At 40.9% G+C, this 21,453-nt stretch overlaps 1 protein-coding gene and 1 non-coding gene across 2 annotated transcripts; both read right to left on the bottom strand.

The window, feature by feature from the left end:
- Nucleotides 1-221: 221 nt before the first annotated feature.
- LOC137944264 (5'-methylthioadenosine/S-adenosylhomocysteine nucleosidase-like) lies at nucleotides 222-17,377 on the bottom strand. Its single transcript, XM_068789894.1, has 8 exons — nucleotides 16,725-17,377; nucleotides 16,560-16,620; nucleotides 14,959-15,050; nucleotides 4,370-4,476; nucleotides 4,179-4,253; nucleotides 3,423-3,497; nucleotides 1,098-1,190; nucleotides 222-599 (listed from the first exon to the last, which is right to left on the bottom strand). The coding sequence occupies exons 1-8, from the start codon at nucleotides 16,810-16,812 to the stop codon at nucleotides 402-404; spliced, it is 789 nt and encodes a 262-aa protein (XP_068645995.1). The 5' UTR covers nucleotides 16,813-17,377; the 3' UTR covers nucleotides 222-401.
- On the bottom strand, nucleotides 16,204-16,326 carry LOC137945073 (U6atac minor spliceosomal RNA). Its single transcript, XR_011110893.1, has one exon. It is a non-coding gene; the product is annotated as a U6atac minor spliceosomal RNA (small nuclear RNA).
- Nucleotides 17,378-21,453: the final 4,076 nt, after the last annotated feature.

Raw genomic sequence — 21,453 nt, 5'->3', positions numbered from 1 at the left:
TGTGCCATCGATCAAGCAAACATGCTGATGGAACGATGGAGCTTTCATTTTTGTATCTTTTGCACCTTTAAGACGTTTCAAGTTATTTACTTCTTTTTTAAGTGATAAGTCTAACGTGACTTTCTCTCATCTCTTCGTATTCTTCTTCTCTTCTACTTGCTCTTTTCTCCAACTTCCTTCTTGCAGGATTTAACATAAACAAAGAACAAAAGACAGACTACTAGAAGAAAATAATGCATCACACACAGGTTTTAATCTCAATACACACTTTTCTCGACATTGGTATATAATTTCAGAGCTGTAGATAAAAAGTTCTTATTCTCACACCAAAAATGTCGAGATCACCTTTCGGTCTTTAAAAGGAATAAATAATACAACCTCTAGGTTCCTGGATCTCCCTCTTAAAGGTCAGAGAGGCACTTACCACTAATGAAATCGATAACCTGAGTAACTTTCTCATCGAGAGCTGCAGTTACTGCCACTAAATTCTGTAAGAATTCCTCTGCAGTTGGTTTATCACCATCAACTATATCGGTGACAGCTTTTACGAAGATTGTTGGTACAGACAAGAGTTCTGTCACATATGCCACAGCTGCTCCCTGTGTCAAACAAAAAGAATATTAAACAAACAAGAATAGTTCATATTCAAAGTTTTGTTAGCTTGCATGTAGGGTGTTTTGAGGGAGGGAAAGGAGGCACTCCTCAATCCTCTTCCTTATAATTTCTTATACTCATATGAGTGTAGCAGCCTTGCAGTATTTGACACAATGGCACTGTATGTTGATTACCATTCTGAGTTCTGTGAACGGAAGGATATCTCAAAGAAGAAATAAAAAGGAAATTTTGAGGACAAAGATGCTAATAAGAAATAAAAAGTACAGGGAATTCCTTTTGCCTGTTTCCTTTTTTTTCAGTTATATGAGTGGAGGCACTTATCCTTCTGGCAACCATCTCAGTTTTTTGAACTGGAGGATACCTCAAAAAAGAGATACAAATGAACTTTGAAAGACATAGATGCTGTTAAGGAAAAAGATGTGGAGGAAACAGAGTTCAAATGTGTGGATAGTTCATGTGTAAATCATATATTACACACCCACCTCCATATCTTTAACTGCAGCATCATTTGCTACAATGGATGCTTCATCATGCGGAGACATATCCAAAGAATCGCCAGTAGATAAATTCCCTACCTGTAGCATGAATGCAAAGGTTTATGCACAAGTCAAGAGCCAGTTACAGAGACAAACAAAGATTCTCAGGAAAGGCACTGACTCCAGTATGAATAAATATAAAAATTCAGAAGTAAATGGTAACTTGGCACTGAGAAAATGAGAGACAGCTAAGTGGTAAATCAAGAAAAAATATTCTGAAAAAAAGAATTGAAACTTTTTTTTTCTTGTTACACAAATATAGTATGGAGCATGTAATTCAACCGCACAACGGCAGTTGTGTGCTCTGAGCTATCTTGACGGTGTTGGTAAACATCAAATGACTTGATAAAAAACAATCCTTTGGTTAGTGTCAATGACAAACAGATTCTCATAGAGAATGACAATAGAAATTCCAAGGTCAATTTCCTGACTAGGTTGCATTCCAAAAATACTTTTACACAGTTATCCCGTTGTCTCAACATCGACATTCAAAGTTTATCCTGTTGTCTCAACATCAATATTCAAAGTTCATCCTGATGTCTCCACTCCAATATTCAAAAGTTATAATAATGTCTCGACTCTGATATTCAAAGGTTATTCTAATGTCTCGACTCTGGTATGCAGGAGTTATCCTAATGTCTTAACTTCCATATTCAAAAGTTATACTAATGTCTCGACCCCATATTCAAAAGTTAAACTAATGTCTTGACTCCCATATTCCAAAGTTATCCTAATGTCTGAACTCCCAAATTCAAATTCAGATGTTTACATGTTTAGAGGATTGCAATCAAGCAAGCAGCACATTTCATTGTGGAGCAGGTTTTTGCTTGATCCTACTGTACCACGGACATCACTCAGATAGAAAACCCTAGGAATAGCTTTGCTGCATATTTAAATTTATGTATCTCAAGTGTTTATCACTAATATTCCATATGCATCTTGAATCCTACCATGATATTATCTAAACAATTTTTAGACAGCTTTAATAATACTGGAAATTCTACTTTTTTCAGTGGCATTGTTTTGCAGTAAGGACACACAACATTAGTTTGGACTCAATTTCTCTTCCGAAAATGCTAAAATTAATTGTTGAAGTACAAAGAGAAACCATAGCTCTCAAATGCACTATACAGTGCCTATCTTCCAGAATTGAAGCCTTTCAGTGGCTCAAAATTACAAGGGTGGCTTGTGCCTTTGGTTTGATGGTCATATACAGGGAGTTTGAGTGTGAGTTCTCGAGTTCAGGTCTCACCATGGGCAAAGAGGCTGTGTGCATTTGTGCTCAACACTAAAAAAAAGCAATTTCAGGGCCTGCTTCATGTTGACATTAATGGTGGTTATTAGTTGGTGTGAAAGGAAAAAGGACCCTCCTCCCCTTGAAATATTGACTTAGTGGACAATGTTAGTTCCTGTAGTCATGTCACAAGATTGGTTAATAGTTTAGTTGACTCTCTTTCTAAAGAAGGGGTTAACTACCAATCTCTCATTGTAAGGGACCCCTCAAGTTGACTGTTCCATTTGCATTCAGGCTTTTAATGAATAAGTGTTTTCTTAAAATTTAAAAAAAAGAAAAGAAAAGAAAAGAAGTTTAGAACATGAAACAAAAATAATAGCTTCTTCTTGGTTATCTCAAAGTTTTCCATCAAAAGCTATATGAAGTTAGAGGAGCTTAGGCCAATCAAAGTTTGGAGCAAAATGCCCATTATATAATCAACTCTTACAGCAGAGCAATACGAACCACCTGTCCCACATTCTCCCATGCTTGGAGTGTTTTCGTTCCCCAAAGTTCATCCATTTTGCATGGTTTGCATTAGAGGAAAAGTATTAACTTCGGATCAATTAGTAATTAGTGGGATGTTGTTGGATTGTGGGTTGTGTGAAGTTCTGCTCCTCTAGTGATGAATTGGTTGAACACTTTATTTATTTATTTATTTATGGGAAACGAAATTTCATCCAAGGTGATGGTTGACCACATCTTAATTCATCGCCTCTTTGCCTTCAGGATATGGAGGGCCATCTTCTCAAAACTTGGACTTGATGTTACCTCCCAAAGTCTGTCGCTAACCTTTTCAATGCCTAGAATTGGTAGAATCTTGTGACAAATTTCTATTGCAGCCTAGTTTGATGTCATGTGGGGAGACCATCCTAAGGATTCATGATAATAGGCACAGTTGTTGTCATGAAGTATGCAGAAAAGCATAGTAGCACATTACAAAAAAACAACAAGGGGTGAAAAATTGCACGAACAAGATAAAACTATTTTGGAATCACCTTCAGATTGTGTTCCTTCAAAAGGTTAGGAGTAGGGAAAGTTTTCCGAGAACAAATTCCATATTGATCAAAAACCTGCAGAAGCAGTGGAATATGAAAAGTCAACAACAAAGTTCATGACAGATTAAACAGCTTGAAGAATATAAAAATTCCTTTCCACAGCACCAATGAACTATCCAGGTAAACCAAAATGTTTAACCTTCCTTTTTTCTTTAAAGTGTCAATCTTCTCTTGTTAACCATATGATCTTGAACACTGGATGATTCTCAAGTTCCAGCAAGACAATAGATAGTCTAAGATTAGCTGGTAATAATATAGATAGAGTTTCTGCAACTCATAGATTGATTGTCCTATTAAGAGTGTGTGAGAGTAAGTGAGAGAGTACGAGAGATGGTTAAGTGAGGAGCTAATTGCAATCAAAGTTGGAATGCAGTAGCCAAGAAAGACAAACAATTTGACATGTGACATGTCTAAAATTATTTGTTTACACAGCATCCCCATACTTTTATAATTTTTTACTTATTCCCTTTCTTAATAAAGTCAATGTTACTAAAAAAACCATCAACATTATTCTTAAACCACTGTCATAAAAAAAAGTAAATTCTTTAGAACAAGTGTTATAAAAAAGATTAATCTTTAGAACCAGACCCTGACTGTACTGCAGCGACTACATGAATTCTCCTCCTCCATCTGCTCTATCATATGTTAAAAAAAATTAAAACAGAAAAGGAAAAAGAAAGAAGAAAGAACTCTTACAGGGATAGGTATTCTTCTATCATGAAAAGCAACACCTGAGGCCACAAACACATCACCAATACATGCTCCTTTTGCCTGAAAAATACTCAAGAAACCAATCAACATTCAGAAAGAAAATCAGATCTGTACAGGGTTATATGTAAAGAACACTGAACAACAGAAAGACCCATAGAGCAGTTAAAATAAGCCACCTTAAAGCCACCAGCAGTTCCTGCATTTATGATAAGGTCTGGTTTTAATTCTAGAATAGAAGCATAGGTGACAAGAGACGCCGAGATAGTTCCAACACTATCAACCCCTGGAAACAGAGATAGTTGAACTAAGCAACAAAATAACAATAAAGCTGCATAGACTTCCATATAAAACTAAAAGGAAATTTTATGTTAACCTAATGAGTAAAAATGTTTTAGCTTAAAAGAAACAAAAAATGCCACCAAACATGATCTTAAGTGCAAGTTCAAAAGCAATTTATCTTGACCTAACTGCTTAAGAAGTGGTGATTCAAATATTTGATAAGGAAATTTTTTTTTACCAAACAAATGAAAGAACATGCTTTACAGAAAAAACACTCCTAGTCCAATCATACAGTTGTCTACTTGTCTGTGAATGCCAGTAACAGAAACAAATCAGATATACATGCATGGAACATCTATGGTTGATTTTTCTTGTTATTTCTGTCCAAATTAATCACATAACATATGGAATCTCCAATTTTGACGTCACTGTTCCAGAATCACTCCAGCTTTGTCAGATCAGTCTCCTTGACTAAGGCTGAAGGAAGACTGGTCTGGATTGCCTTATGACACAGACTTTCGCAGCAAACAACAGTTGCAGAGTTCAAAAAGTGGACTCCAAGCGGCAGCGGCAGAGAAGGATGAAGGCAGGGACACAGCAGCAAATAACTCAACGCAGCTCACAGCAGCCTGAATCAAGACACTCACAATAGAAAACAAAAATTTTAAAGGAATTTGACAAGAATATCTTACCCAACACCAGACAACCAAGGAATTTTTTTATTATTATTATTTTAAATATTTTATTTTTTTTGAAATGTCAATTCTGACATCCAATTTAACATTAGCCTCCCATCATTTTATTTCCTGTGATCAGTCTCTGATGGAACATTCAACCTCCAAAAACAGACACGCCTCCCTCGTTGTTAATAGGGATAAACCTTCAGCTTCAGTAGACAAAGAAGAACCGGGAGGACACCCTTAATCAGCTGAACTTGGTCTTCTCAGTTAATTCACATCAAATAAAATTTTTGTTCCTTTTTTTTTCACGAACGAACCCAAGAGAACCAGGAAGAGGAGGAAAAACTTTTTTTTTTGCCTTAGAATAAGGTAATTTACTAGGCTCCTTTCTTCCATTAGTGCCCCAAAGACATGCTTTTTTTCTTTCAATATGTTAATTTTTTTAATGATGTTGAATTTTATTAAATCAAAAGCTCAGAAGAGCAAGATTACAGGGGGGGGGGGGGAGCCTTTCCAAACAGTGAGAGATTGCTGGGAGATTCCGAATTTAGCTAATTTATCAGCCAAGGAATTGGCTGATCTAGGAATGAGATTCTAAGTACAATGAATTTAGTCAACAATATGTTAATTAAGTAAGCTATTCAGCAATAGGTTTGTTTTATGATGATTTCATGGGTATATATATATATTTTTTTTTCTGAACTTTCATATTGTTGGAAGATGGGCCCAAGCCCACACGACCAAGGAAGGCCTACACGTCCAAGTGTGTTGGAAGAGGGGCTCAAGGCCCACAGACCTACGAGTGATGGCATGATGGTAAATAAAGAGCCATCTAATAAAGATGACACTAATGTAATTAGTTTAAGTTTTAGGGGCATAATTGTAATAATGTGGAATTATTAATCTATAAATTGAGTTTCAGAGGAAAGATTAGGACACAAGTCCATAACCCTTTTCTTCCTCCTATTTTCTCCCAATATGCCGTTTTTCCTTTTTTCCATGAGCTAAATCCATGGAATCCAGAAATGGTATTAAAGCATTGATTGTCATGACTTGTAGCTATGGTTTTTAGAATTCCCAGTTTTTTATATCGGGTGCATGCCTCCGTGTCTTCTCCTGTTTTTTTATATTGAGAGCTCTCAATCTGATTTTTTGCCCCTACTTCATCTAGAGGGAACATATTGAGGCCTTCCAGCACGACCATATTGAGGCCTCCAGCATGACCACATTGTGTATCATTTTGAGGCCTTCCAGCACGACCAAGCATCTGCATGTCATCCAGGGGACTAAGCTCAGTCTAGAGCAGTTCAGACTTACAAACAACCAATCATCTATGCACAAGCCAACTAATAGCATCGGCGATCAAGTTTCTTGCACTAAGACTTCTTGATCATCTGGTGATCATTGGTATCTCTGCTCCGACATTGCTGGATAGCTCTTCTGCTGCTGTTTATTCAGTTAGGATCGCTGTCATTGCTGCTGTCGGAAGTTCTCTGCCATTGTTCTCTGTTTCTTCATGTCTGTGTTGGAAGAAGTCTATCTTCATCACACTGTTGTTAATTGGTAGAGCTTCCAGAAAATTTCCGCTCCAGGATTGATACCATGCTCCAGAAAATTTCCAGCACAGCCGTCTCTGTCTATGAGATTATTCAGGAAGATTTCCACTCCAGTTTAATTTATTTTTGGGAAGTTTCTTTTTTCCTTTATCAAAGGTGGCCCAGGTATTGATGCATTCACCGTCGTTTTACCTAAGGCCGTTTGGTCTAGTGGTACTCTGTTTACATTAGGTGCGTCAGGTCGCGAGTTCGAATCGCACCACGCCCCTCTCTCTCTCTCTCAAAAAAGAAAAAAAAAAAAAAAGGTGGCCCGGGTAATTCGTATCCAACTTATCAAATTGTATCCTGGTATCTCTCCTTGATTAGCAGCAGATTTCTCGGTTTCTTTATATGTCTCCGTTGCTGTTTGGAAAATTCTTGAAAATTCCTTTTGCCAAATCCCCTCTCAAATCACCCGACTCCCAAGACAAGCTCCACCTGGATTTGCCGCCACGTGGCTGCCTTCCTGCCTCGAACACCTCACCTTCCTTCTTTAGTCAACTCACCCTCTCGGCCTCACCTGCCACATCACTCACCTCGAATGCCGCACCTGCTACCTCAAAAAATCCTAATGCCCCCTTCTTTTTCAATCCCACTAATCCCCATGACTCATACCGCCTGGATCTACTGCTAGGTGGCTCTGCCTTGAATACCCTCCTTTCACCTTCCATCAACTCACCTTCTTTGACCCAGCTATCTCGATCATCCATCCCCCCTCCGCGTCCTTCCCTGACACAATGCGCCGTCCGCTCCACTCCTCCCCAAAAAACTTACACCTAAGAGGACATCCGGCAATCCCACGGCCTGCCACTCATCACCTCAAGAAATGAACACCTCCCATCCACTGCCTTACTCCTTCGTGGAGCAAATAATATGGTGCGCGATCATGTGCTTCCTAATCCCCATGACATTCACGCCATAGAGGACCCCCAGATCTGGGGTGGGCTCGAACCATCAGACCAATCCCAACAATCGTGCCTAATTGAGTGGCATAACTCTATTACCACTCAAACTTCCCATTCGTCCTCTACTATAAATAACCATCCCTCTCCTATTTTCTGCCCAACCCCACTTGCCATCATGAAGCCCAAATACAATCACAAGGTTGATGCTGAGTCTTCCAACAATCCTTCTACCACCCCCTTCCAGTACACTTATTCCCGTCGTCGGAACAAGCGCAAGGGGAAGGATTCCTTCCCCTCCTAGATTCTACGTGGTCCCTGGTCGGCCGAAGCTGTCTCACAACGAACACACCCAGAACTTCATCAAGGCCATGGAACCAAAGGGCCATAAACACCCACCGCATGAGTGGGAGATGATGAAGGAGCTCACCTGGGACTTCTGCAAATAGTATGGCGGGTGTTTGTGCTACCCAGAAGATAAATTCACCCCTTCCCCTGATATGATCGTGCTTGCTTGGAATATCAGGGGAATTGGTTCGCGCTTGAAGCGCTCTGTTGTCAAAGCTGTTCTTTTTGAGTTAAAGCCTACTATTGTAATTTTGCAAGCAACTAAACTCCAATCTCATGATGTCTCTATCATTCAATATCTTTGGTTCACTTCTGATTCTGAATGGCCATTGTTGATGCGATTGGCCACTTTGAAGGCATTCTCGTTATTTGGAGCCCAAACTTTGTTAAAGCCACACAAATTAACCCTACCACTTTTTTGATTGGGATTCGCTTCCGCGATCTGTCTTTGGGATGCTAGTGGGCCCTCGCTGGGATTTACGGTTCGACCGATTATCACGATCGTTCTCAATTCTGGGATGATGTCATTCTCATCCAACTCTGGGACTTACCCTGGATCATTGCAAGAGATTTTAATGTCATTCGTCCATACTCAGAAAAATCCCCTCGTCCAGAAAAATAACCCCCACTATGAGTGCCTTTTTCTGATCTCATCGGTAGCCTTGAACTTTCTGAGATTCCTTTATCCGGGAAAGAATACACCTGGTCAAACTATCAATCCACCCCGATCTTGTCCAAGCTTGATCGATTCCTCGCCAACCCAAAATGGCTTCAGCTCTATGGTAACATCTTGGGGTCAAGTTCTCATCTGAACCTATTTTGACCATTGGCCAATCGAAATCAACACTCACCCCCCGGCCTGGGGTCGATCACCATTTTATTTCGAAAACTCTTGGCTTCGTGAAGAAAATTTTGCTATCAACCTCGTCTCCTGTTGGCAAGAAATGCCACATCACCCAAACGCAGGCTGGTCCTTTCCAATAAAGTTGAAAGCCTTAAAATCCAAAGTTCGCAACCAGTCCATCATCTGCCGTGCTGTTGCTGCTGCTCACTGAAAAGAATTTGTTCGTCGTCGAATCTTTGATCTAGATCTCACTGAGGAGCAAAGGTTTCTCTCTAGCCCTGAGCTTACTCTTCAAAATCATTTAAATAATGATCTATTTACTTTATTGTGAAAAACAAAACATAATGATCTATTTACTTTATTGTGAAAAACAAAACAATTTATTAGAAACAGCGGTCCAAATTCCGCTGGTTGACCGAAGGGGATGGGAATACTAAGTTTTTCCATACCATCGCATCAGCTAGACAGAGAGCTAACCGTATCACCTCTGTCTCCTATAGAGACCAGGTGATTATAGATAGTCTATCCATTTCTCACACTCTTGTCAAGTATTTTTCAGATCTCTACTCGGAGGAGTCTTTCAACTGGCATGTACTTCACCAACTCCATTTCTGTCATATCACCTCCGAGGATGCTGACCGCCTGGAGTACCCCTTCACTGTTGAAGAAATTGATCTTGCTGCACTCGGTATGCCCAAAGACCGGGCTCCTAGACCAGACGGCTTCAACGGGGAGTTCACATTAAATTCTGGGATTTCAAAATGATGTCCATGCATTTGCAAATAATTTCCATCAGTGTGGTATCACTCACAAAGCCATTGGTGCATCCTTTATTGCATTAATCCAAAAAAAATAAACTCAGCCCAAACCCAAGATTTCAGGCCTATTAGCCTCACTGCCAGCTGCTATAAAATCTGTTACTAACCATTGCGCCAAAAGATCGACCTGTTAGCGAAGGCGCAACTTGCATATTAAAGACAGACCCATTCCAACACTCCCCGCACGGGGAACACCCGTGTACAAATGCAAATGCACAATCCCACCTATACGGGGACGGCCAAAGACAAAGTCCCACTTATGTGGGGACGAAACAAACAGGGGGAGCGGGACTCGAACTTGAGACCAACCTGCTCTGATACAAAATCATTGCTCACATTCTTGCTAACCGCCTCTGCTCCACCCTCCCTTAAATAATCAACCCTTGTCAAAGTGCCTTCATCAAAGATCGAACTATTCTTGATTCTGCAATGGCAGCCCATGAGTTACTAGACTCCTTCAAGAAATCTACCCTCTCGAGAATCGTTATCAAACTTGATTTTGAGAAGGCATTTGATTAGGTCAACTAGAAACTCCTTGATCATCTATTTGACCAAATGGGATTTGGCACCTGTTGGAGGTCCTGGAGGAGAAGTTGTATTTCAAATTCATACTACTCACTCCTTGTAAATGGCAAAGCTTGCAAATACTTCAAAGGTTCAAGGGGAGTCTGCCAAGGGGACCCCCCCCCATCTCCTTCCTTTTTACTCTTGATTGTGGAATACCTGGAGTCAATGGTTCGCTATGCTAAAGGTTTTGGTTGGCTTAGTGCTATCTCTGTTGAGCATTGTGGAGACTGGTCCACACCGTTTGAGTAGGTGGGCCCAAGGGACCCGGAGGACCATTCTCATTGTGTTAGTGTGTGCTGCACTCAAGGGAAAATTAAGTTCCCTGTATGTTGATATCCCCCTTCGGGACTGATAGAGGGCAAGTGTAGAAACAAAGAGTCGTCGAGAAACAAAGACTCGGGACTTGCCGGAAGAGGAGCTCGGACTCGGCGTCTGAGCACTGCCACTCGGCGCTGTTGCCGAAAGAGGGAGCTCTGAGACCCGGCGTTGTTGCCGGAAGGATGCTCTGAGATTCGGCAACAGTGCCGGAAGAGAGAGGCGTTCGGGATTCGGAAGAGAGGGTTCAAGAAGGACGACGCCGTTGCCGTCACCGTTCCCGGTGCTTCTGGACAACGCTGTTCTATTGAGAAGAAACAGAGACGCTGCAGTGTCTCTCCAGTCGACGCAGCAGAGTGGGACTCTTCGGTTGACCTTGCAGAGAGAGCGCCGACACTGATGTTGTAGAGAAGCTCTCGGGACATCGGATCTCTGTGTCGGTGTGTGCGGCCAGTGGGAGAAAGTTCGGGACTCAGAGATAGAGGAGCTTTCTCACCGTTGCGGGTTTCGGCACTGTCGCCGGAACAGGGAGGCATTCCAAGGCGCTGTGGCCGGAAGAGACTGGCTCGGGTCTTCGGCGCTGTCGGCGGAAGAGACTGACTTGGGTTTCGGCACTGTCACTGGGACAGAGAGCCGTCTCAGGTGCTGCTGATAGAGGCAGCAGGGAGGCGTGCCCGGTACTGCTGACAGAGGCAGCAAGGAGGCCTGCCCGGTGCTGCTGACAGAGGCAGCAGGGAGCCGTCTCAGGTGCCGCTGATAGAGGCAGCAGGGAGGCGTCTCAGGTGCTGCTGACAGAGGCAGCAGGGAGCCGTCTCAGGTGCTGCTAGCAGAGGCAGCAGGGAGTCGTCTCAGATGCTGCTGACAGAGGTAGCAGGGAGCCGTCTCAGGTGCTGCTGATAGAGGCAGCAGGGAGGCGTGCCCGTGCTGTTGACAGAGGCAGTAGGGAGCCGTCTCAGGTGTTGCTGATAGAGGCAGCAGGGAGGCATGCCCGATGCTGCTGACAGAGGCAGCAGGGAGCAGTCTCAGGTGCTGCTGACAGAGGCAGCAGGGAGCGGTCTCAGGTGCGGCTGACAGAGGCAGTAGGGAGCCGTCTCAGGTGCTGCTGATAGAGGCAGCAGGGAGGCGTGCCCGGTGTCTCAGGTGCTGCTGACAGAGGCAGCAAGGAGCCGTCTCAGGTGCTGCTGGCAGAGGCAACAGGGAGCCGTCTCAGGTGCTACTGATAGAGGCAGCAGGGAGGCGTGCCCGGTGCTGCTGATAGAGGCAGTAGGGAGCCGTCTCAGGTGCTGCTGGCAGAGGCAGTAGGGAGTCGTCTCAGGTGCTACTGATAGAGGCAGTAGGGAGTCGTCTGAGGTGCTGCTGATAGAGGCAGCAGGGAGGCGTGCCCGGTGCTGCTGACAGAGGCAGCAGGGAGCCGTCTCAGGTGCAGCTGGCAAAGGCAGCAGGGAGCCGTCTTAGGTGTTACTAGTAGAGGCAGCAGGGAGCCGTCTCAGATGTTGCTGGTAGATGCAGCAGGGAGGCGTTATAGGTGCTGTTGGTAGAGGCAGCTGGGAGTCGTTGCTGTGAGAGACAGTGGGACGATGCTGCTGCTGTAACAAATAAGCCTCTCTATTGTATTGTGATTCCTCTGATTTGAAATGAAATCCTCTGCAGCTCCCGTGGACGTAGGCAATTTGCCGAACCACGTAAATTTTGTGCCGTGTGATTACCAGTCTTTATTGTTGTTCTGCATAACAATCTCCTCTGATCCTGAGCAAGACATCACCCTCCTGCAATATGCTGATGACACTGTCCTTTTTGGCATCGGTACAATGGACCTAATCGTCCACATAAAAGCACTTCTGAATCTGTTTGAACTCTCATTAGTTCAAAAGGTGAGCTGGACAAAATCTTCCATCTCTGGTTTCAATGTGGCCAACCATTTCCTGCTCTCAATGGCCAATTATTTGGGCAGTAAAACTACAAATCCTCCAAGCACTTATTTGGGTCTACCTCTGACTCCTAACTTGTTGTCCAAAAACAATTGGCATCCAATTATTGAGCGTATGGAAGGGCGCTTGGCGACCTGGAGGAGAAAATTTCTCTCAAAGGCGGGTAGGCTCACTCTCATCAAATCGTGCCTTCATGGAATTTCAAGTTACTTTCTCTCTCTATTCCACTAGCTTGTAGTAAATAAAAAGGGGCTAGAAAGCCTCAAAAAAAGATTTGTGGGGTGGTCCTAATGGAGAAAAAAATATCACTTAGTTAATTGGGATGATCTATGTCAGCCCTTACACCTTGGCAGTCTCGGAATCTGGGATATTGCAACTACCAACTCTATTTACCTTCTGAAATGGATTTGGAGATTCAACATATCTTCAATTTGATTTGGAGGGCAATCATTGCTGCCAAAGCAAATAAATCGAACGGTTGGTGGACTGAAGGGGTCTATCGGTACCGCATGTTGCCTGTTTGGAGGAAAATCTCGTTATTGCTCCCTGCTTTCAACAAGTCAATCAAATGCTACCCAAGTCCAGAGAAAAAAAGGCTCCTATTTCGGACTTATGGTCTGAACATAGCAATTGGAATCTTAACCTCCGAAGAGCCTTCACAGACTCAGAAGCTCTTCTAGCTTCAAATCTTCTCTCTTGCCTTTCCAAAGTCAAAATCCGTGAGCACATATCGAATACCCTCATACGTTCCCTATGCCCAAAAGGAACATTTACTATGATCTCTGCCTACAACCTTCTTCACAGTCCCAACCCCTCCCAACCTCATCACCCTACGGCAATTGCCTGGTCCTTGCTTGCCCCATCTCACGCGAAATTCTTTATCTGGTGTGCTTGCGGAGGTAAGATACTCACATTCAATTCCCTTATCAAACGAGGCACCCCCGTTCAAGATCCTTCCTACCCATTCTGTCAAACTAATCCAGAAACTACCATTATGCACAAACAGTCTGGTCCAACCTTCTAAACAAAATCAGAATTAATTACCGTGTGCCCCAAAATTTACCTTCAAGATCCTCTCCATCACAAACACCTGTCTCCCAAATTTTGGAAAATTGCTAATCTCCTGTTGTGCGGGCCACATTCCTTACACCCTCTAGAAAGAAAAAAACAATCGTAAATTTCAATTCAAATCCTCCCCCATCGAGGTAATTGTCAACAATATTATTGGACAGGTCTCTGCATGGCTATTGACCGGGAAGGAATTTACCTATCTCAGTAATTCTGACTTTAGAAGTAATTGGAGGCCGATCGCCAAAATGACTGTTTCCCCCCACCCCCCAACAATGAAGATTTGGGCCCCCCACCTCCGGGCCACTACAAGTTGAACTTTGGTGGTAGTGCCTTTGGCTGCCCAAGTCCAGTTGGATTTAGAGGAGTTATTCATGAAGATAAAAATCATCTTCTCTACACTTTTGCAGGACCTCTGGGGATCTCTGATTCTACTACTGCAAAACTCAACGGACTACTTCAAGGACTCATAGTCTTCCAAGATCACCTCGATGGGCCCCTCATCATTGAAGGGGACTCAAAGGTTGTCATCGATTGGTGTGCAAAAGGAATTCACCCTCCTTGGAGATATTGAGACATTTATTTCGAAATTTGTAATCTAAATTGTATATGGACTCACACCCCTAGATCTGCCAATCATTTGGCAACTTACACACTAAACGGTGATCTTCCCTCCAATACCTTGTTGTGGAGGTCGGCCTTCCCCAGTAGGTTGTATATTTTTCTCTATTTTATTGAATATACATACTTTCCCTCAATTTTATTTCCTTTTTCCGAATATTGATTACAAGCACATATTATACCCCATAGCCCTTGGTGGGACTTGACCAAGACCTCACACGAGAAATCCTCCTATGTGACCGTTAAGCCAAAGGCCCAATCCTCTTAAATTTTTGTTTACAAATGATAAAATGTACTATGATTGGTGTAATGCAATGTAGACGGTAACCTTTTCAATATTGATTACAAGCATATATTATATCCCATAGCCCTTGGTGGGACTTGACCAAGACCTCACATGAGAAACCCTCCTATGTGATCATTAAGCCAAAGGCCCAATCCTCATAAATTTTTGTTTTCAAATGATAACATAAACTATGATTGGTGTAATGTAATGTGGGCAGTAACCTTTTCAATATCATAAGTCATTACTTTTTAAAAAATGAAAAGGTTGGGTGCTGTTGACTGAACTCAGGTCAGCCTTCTTTTCCTCTTTTGTCTTATCTCTTTTGTGAATAAATCTGTTGACAAACATTACATGTCAATAACAGGTGTCTAACAAAATTTTGGAGTTCTTGATAGAAAAAAACTAAAAATTAATATTGTCGAGCAGAATGATTTACAATCACAAGCAAAGAACCAGAGGAAAAAACTGAATTATCTCCATCCTAATAAAACCAGCAGTTTGCTCAAGAACTCACCTAAAACTGCATCTTTTCCTGGCCAGATAATATTAATCTGTAGATCTTTGTACATACCATGATATCTGACCCATGGAACCCCTTTAGGAAACCTGCAATAAACCCAAACAGAGGGCCTTATCAGATTTGCACCCAAAATAAGAAGCAAAACAGGTCATAGTCAAAACAGATGAAATACCATCTACACATGTAGCTCCAATTCACTAGAAATTTAGTAGTTCAGTAGCACGTTTAACCAAGTAAAGAGTTGAAATACTATGTACACATATAGCTCCAATTCACTAGAAATTTAGTAGTTCAATAGCTCATTTAACCAAGTAAAGAGTTGCATAAACACCTTAAAACTACATGTTTTTTTTGTTAATCAATAGGTTGCTACTTTCTGCATAAACAACTTAAAACTATACAGTATTTAGTTAATAACATCTAAATAGTACTTAAAATTCACTATATTTACCCATAATTTGGTGAGTACTACAAATTTTCATGCAGAAATATGAAACCCATTTCCATGCAGGAATATAATCCCACATTGGTTCTTAAAATTCTAGCCCCAGATTCATTACCTCCCACGTAAACAAAAACAATGATGCTTAGCAAAATTACAAGACTGTTTACTCCCAAAGTGACTAGCCAAAAATTAGAAGGCCTCTTTCCAACTATTAAACAAAGGATCTCTTGAAGCCAGAACCAATGTGGGATTATTTTCCCACACACAACTCTCACTTCAGACAACTAGCTTAAGATATTAAGATGTGGAGCACATACATCTATAGAGTTTTTACCCACCATTCATATGAAATAATCACCTAGCAAAAAGCCTAGCCAGATCAGGAAGAAAAGGTGAGCCATATCCTATATACGTGGTAATATAACAAAACTGCAGTTTACAAGAAAATTCCTTCTACTTTAAGATGTTATGAGCTTACTTTTAGAAACTTCTTTATCTAGAGATTGAAATGTCAAAATCTACTCACAAATCTTCTAATGACGAAATCTACTCACATCTTCTCTCAAATTATATGAAAAAAATCATAAGGAGGAGAATAATTACCAAAAACAAGACTTCTAGTTTTCAATGGTTTTTTTTAAAAAAAAGGTGACTTGGGCCTTTGGCTCAATGGTCATGTGGGGGGCATTCTACTGTGAGACTTTGGGTTTAAGTCTCACACCAACAATCAACAAAAAAAAAAGTACAATCCCCTGCGAGAGCATATATATATATATATATTTTTTTTTTTTAAATGAAATTTTTGGTAAGATCCACCGTGAGGTGGGTAACCTTAACCGTGTGTGGTAACAGGTAAGCCTGAAGGCTGTTCCCGTCCCTGTCTGGGGAGACGCCAAGTCTCTCCTTTCAGACATATATGGACTAGATGATAACAGCACCATTCCAGACAAAGTAACTGATTGCTGAAAAGCGAAGTGGTAACTTTTTAGTGAATTGTAATTTCAGTCTGAAGAGGAAGTATCGTATGGATTATATGAAACGCAAAATGAGGATGATGATGATGATGATGACAACATCAATAACAACGACGAGGACGACCACCACCGCCACTTATAGATAAAAACACCACTAAGGAGAAAGAATGACTCACGAAAGGATGTCCTCGGACAGATGAAACTTATTAATCAGGGGAAGCGCCTCAGTTTGCATGGCTGCAATCAACAAAGCCCCATAAAAAACAAAAACAGATTTGCCCATTAACAAAATAACCAAAAAAAAAAAAAAGCAACACGACAGAGATGAAAAGCAAAAGTACCTATAATGATAACTATCGTCGAAATCGGCTTGTTCTCCTGCAAAGTAACCATGGCCCCCTCCACAACTTCGAAGCCGTGCGGTGCCATGGCTTTCAATCCTCTATCTCTCTTCAATCTCAGGACTCGTCTCTCTCTGGTCGATAATAAACAAGGTTCGATCAACCGCAGATGAGAAGCACGCCAGTCGAAGTTGATGTGGTGACTCGATCAAACGAGAGAGTGCGAGACGAAGAGACGGGAAGAGAGAGAAGATGTTTAAGCTGCCAATGGAGAATCAGAGTGCGGGCCTCGCGAATTCTGCAATCTTCCATTCCGTGTGCCGGTCTTAAACGCCTAAAAGGTCAGAGATTGGACTAGACTCTTCAATCTATTTCCAGATTTGTCACCCGCTCATCCGGCTAACACACTCAAAAGCAGTCTAACACATGATCAAAGGATAATATATTTTTTTTAATTTTAACATTTTATTTAAAACGCATATAGAGGCTTTCATACAATCATACAAATGTTCGGACTTAGCATTGGTCGAATAAAAAACTTCGCGTGGTATAGATCCTTTAGCGAGTCATAGCAGCCGTCGATCCGAAGAAGGTCGCCATATATGTCGGCGATGCCCCAATACGAAGCTCAACAGGAATGCCCCCGGCAGGTATCCATTTCAATCGGCGATGCCCCAATACGAAGCTCAACAGGAATGCCCCCGGCAGGTATCCATTTCAAGTTCACATCCAACATGAAGATCATGTACATTACGTCCAACATGAAGATCATCTTTACACTTGGTGTTAGTGTTGACGAGGAAAACAGTTTCCGGTGTTAGTGTCCTAATACGAAAAAAACATAAAAAACAAGAGAATCACTAAACCTTTACAGCACACTTAATTATAACATAATCCTTAAACCCCAAATTAAGAAAAACAACCATTATTACTATACGAATAAGTTATTTAATATATAATTCAATATATTAATATATTTATTAATTAAATTAGATATTTTATTATACATTAATATGGTAATTACATGAGCCAATGAAATACGTACATGATTAATTACAAATAATAAATAAATAACGTTATAAATAACAAAAACAAAAGTAATACGTTGAGTTATTAATTTATTAATAACATATGATATACTTTAACCTAAAACTGAATAATTTAAGAGAAAAAATTGATCTAATCATAACTTTAACACACTATATATTTGTACATAATATATTTTATATATTATTAATTAATAATATAATATCACAATATTTAAAACCATTGGTTTAATTAACTATAGCAATCAGTTAATTATGCCAAAATAATTTATCAAATATTTATTTTAAAAATATTTTAATTATGACTATTAAATAAATAAATAAAAATAATTTAAAAATAAAAATAAATAATTTAAAAATAAAATTTAAAAATTAATGATTTTTATGATGATAGTTTAATTTTTCCTAACTTAGGAAAAATTAAATCATCGTCATCTTCCTCAGCGGCGAGCCAACGGGCAACGGTGACGGCAACGACAACGGGCAACGCCGATAGAGGCGGTGCTCCGACGGTACGCCGAGAGGGAGAAGAGAGGGAGGTCGAGAAGCTCTGCAACAGATGCTTGACCTCCCATGCTTTGCGATGGAGGTCGAGAGGGAGAGGAGAGGGAGGATGGCTGTTAAATCGAAGCCGATGGCTGAAATCAAAGCCGAATGGGGAAATCGATGCTGAATCGAAGTAGAAATTAAAAAATCGAAGCCCAACTGTCAAAATCGAGCGGGAAGTTCGGAGGGAGAGCGAGTCCGAGATGGAAAGAAGGATGCCGAAAGGACATTCGCAGCGAGATGGACACCGTAGAGAGGGAGACAGAAGAGGGACGGTGGAGACGAGAGAGGGAGCAGAGAACGAGAGAGGGTTGCGGGAATGAAATGGTAGAGAGGGTGTGCAGCAGAGAGAGCCCCGAGAGAGAGCCTTGTGATAGTGTCATGTACATGATTCTCAAAATCGGGCGGAAAGCACTTTTCGTCGTTTACTCCTGGGACATGAACTCCTGAGTCATGGATGATCATATGCATGACATGAGGTTTGGCGCTCCCTAACGACTTCAGGACATGAACTAAGTAATGCACATGAAGATCATGTTCTGAGTCCCCCCCCCCCCCCCCCCCCCCCCCTATGTAAGCCTAAACATAAATTTTTAACAACATGAAATTCATCATATAATTTAAATGGAAGCAAAATCATACCTCCTTCCATATGCTTCAAATTCCTTCTCTCTGTTCTCTGTTCGGCGCTTTCGATCTCTGAACACACTCGGCGATGACTCAACTGAAGGGGCTTGAGTGACGAGACAGGGGACCGAAACAATTATCTGAAGCCATCCTCCCATCAAGGTTGTTCATGGCTTTGTGTTATCGAGGGAGTTGTAATTGCCAGAAATTGATACCATGATTATGAGAAAATCGTTTCTCATAATAAAACGGTTAACATTCTCCCACTTGGTCCAAACTTCTAATATAATCTTAAACCCATCGATAATCTGAATTTAAGTAATAAATACATGAATCATGGCGATAGGTCCTCTAATGATGAGTATTATCTTCCATGTATTACTGTGTATTTATTTCTTATACTTTATGAATAAACCCTATGTTTACTCTTGGTCCAACACAGATGAATTTTCTCAAAATTAAAGTGCACATAAAGATGAGTAACCAATGACTTCTAGATTGTCCGTCCGCCTATACATCAGCATGTAGTCTTTGGTTCCTTGAAGGTACCTCATTACTTTCTTTGCAGCTCTCCAGTGCTCTAACCCGAGATTACTCTGATATCGCCCCAACATTCTAACAACAAATGCAATATCAGAGCTTGTGCAGACTTGAACATATATTAGGCTTCCGACAGCATAAGCATATGGAATGTCCTTCATTTGTTCCCTATCAAGGTCTTCTTCGGGCATTGGTTCAAATTGAACCTATCACCCTTCACAATGGGAGCTATACTTGGTGAACAACTCTTCATCTAAAATCTCTCTAACACTGTATTAATACAGGTTTCCTGAGATAGACCTAAGATACCTTGAAATCTGTCTCTATGAATCTTAATGCCAATGACATAAGATGCCTCACCCATATCTTTCATATCGAAATTGTTTCACCTCATGTAGAAAACCCTTATCATTGGTTGCTAGCAAAATGTCATCCACATATAAAACAAGAAAACAAATTTTACTCCCACTGATCTTCTAGTATATACATTGATCCATAATGTTTTCTACAAACCCGAATGAATAAATTACATTATAAAATTTCAAATACCATTGGTAGGATGCTTGTTTTAATCCATATATTGACTTTTTTAGCTTGCAAACCAATTGATCACCATCACTAGAGGGGAATCCTTCAGGTTGTTTCATGTAAACCTCCTCCTCTAAATCTCCATTGAGAAATACCGTTTTCACATCTTTTTGTTGCAACTCAAGTCAAAATGGGCTACTAATGCCAAAATAATGCGCAAGGAAATTTTCTTAGATACAGGAGAAAAAGTTTCCTTGTAATCGATTCCTTCTTTCTGAGTGAATCCCTTAGCAACGAGTTTTTCCTTGTATCGCTCAATGTTGCCTAATGAGTCTTTCTTTGTTTTAAAGACCCATTTACGTCCAATGACTTTAAATCCACTAGGCAACTCAACAAGATCCCAGACTCCATTATTCTTCATAGAATTCATGTCTTCCTTCATGGCATTGTACCATAATTCCGATTCTTTGCAAATCATGGCTTCTAAAAAATACATGGGATCATTTGCGGTTCCAATGTCAGATTCTTGCAGATATACAATATAATCATCAGGAATTGCTGATCTCCTGAGTCAAGTAGATCTTCTTAATGTTTGTTAAATTGGGTCCAAGGCCTTATCCTAAAATGACTAGCCACTTAGGAAATCTTTTTCCCAACAAATAAACTCAAGATCATTGTGTCCACTAATCCATGTGGGACTATTTCTTAACACTCCCCCTCACGTGTAGGCGCTCTCGTTTGTGGCTCTACAAGTGGATAATTTAGGTGGAGGCCCACATACTGAGTGACTCACTCTGATACCATATTGAAATTAGTTGCGCTAAAACCTCGAGGCATTAGTGAAGGCGCAACATGAATATAAGAGGGATCGGCCCGGTCGATATTAAATTCTCAACACCCCCCCCCCCCCCCCCCCCCCCACGTTGCCATTTGTGGCTCGTGGAAATAGGACCAACCTTGCTCTGATACCATGCTAAATTGGGTCCAAGGCCTTATCCTAAAATGACTAGCCACTTAGGATATTTTTTTCCCAACAAATAAACTCAAGATCTTTGTATCCACTAATCCATGTGGGACTATTTCTTAACAATGTTGAACCATCATTTTCCTGAGAAGTATATGGTTCAACTAGTTGTTCAAAAGTGCTTGGCAACTCTTGAAGTACCTGATCTACTGAAATGTTGTCAACATTTTGTGGAACTTCAATGATTGGTTGTTCAACTCCAGTTTGTACTTGAGGGGTGTTGTGAACAATAGTCAATCTATCACTTGAGGTGGAAGGTTGAAATTCTGAATGATCCTTCTCAAAAACTATGTTCTGAGTTGGATTCCTCCCATTGATCAAGTCATTTTCAAGAAATTTTGCATTTCTTGATTCCACAATCCTAGTGTTGTGAGATGGACAATAAAATCTGTAACCTTTAAACCTTTCAGCATATCCA

This window comes from Aristolochia californica, unplaced genomic scaffold, assembly GCF_029961685.1.
Source record: "Aristolochia californica isolate CCGP_79_NKW_82.1479 unplaced genomic scaffold, dmAriCali1.0.hap1 SCAF_11, whole genome shotgun sequence".
Lineage (NCBI taxonomy): Eukaryota > Viridiplantae > Streptophyta > Magnoliopsida > Piperales > Aristolochiaceae > Aristolochia > Aristolochia californica.
The sequence above is the reverse complement of the archived record's forward strand: the minus strand, read 5'-3'. Positions and strand labels throughout refer to the sequence as shown.

Excerpts from the sequence above, each read along its gene's own strand:
- LOC137944264 (XM_068789894.1), bottom strand. The coding sequence starts at position 16,812 with ATGGCACCGCACGGCTTCGAAGTTGTGGAGGGGGCCATGGTTACTTTG. Across the intron at positions 15,051-16,559 it reads CTGTCCGAGGACATCCTTTC|GTTTCCTAAAGGGGTTCCAT; the intron begins GTGAGTCATTCT and ends GGTTTATTGCAG. Across the intron at positions 4,254-4,369 it reads GAACTGCTGGTGGCTTTAAG|GCAAAAGGAGCATGTATTGG; the intron begins GTGGCTTATTTT and ends AGTATTTTTCAG.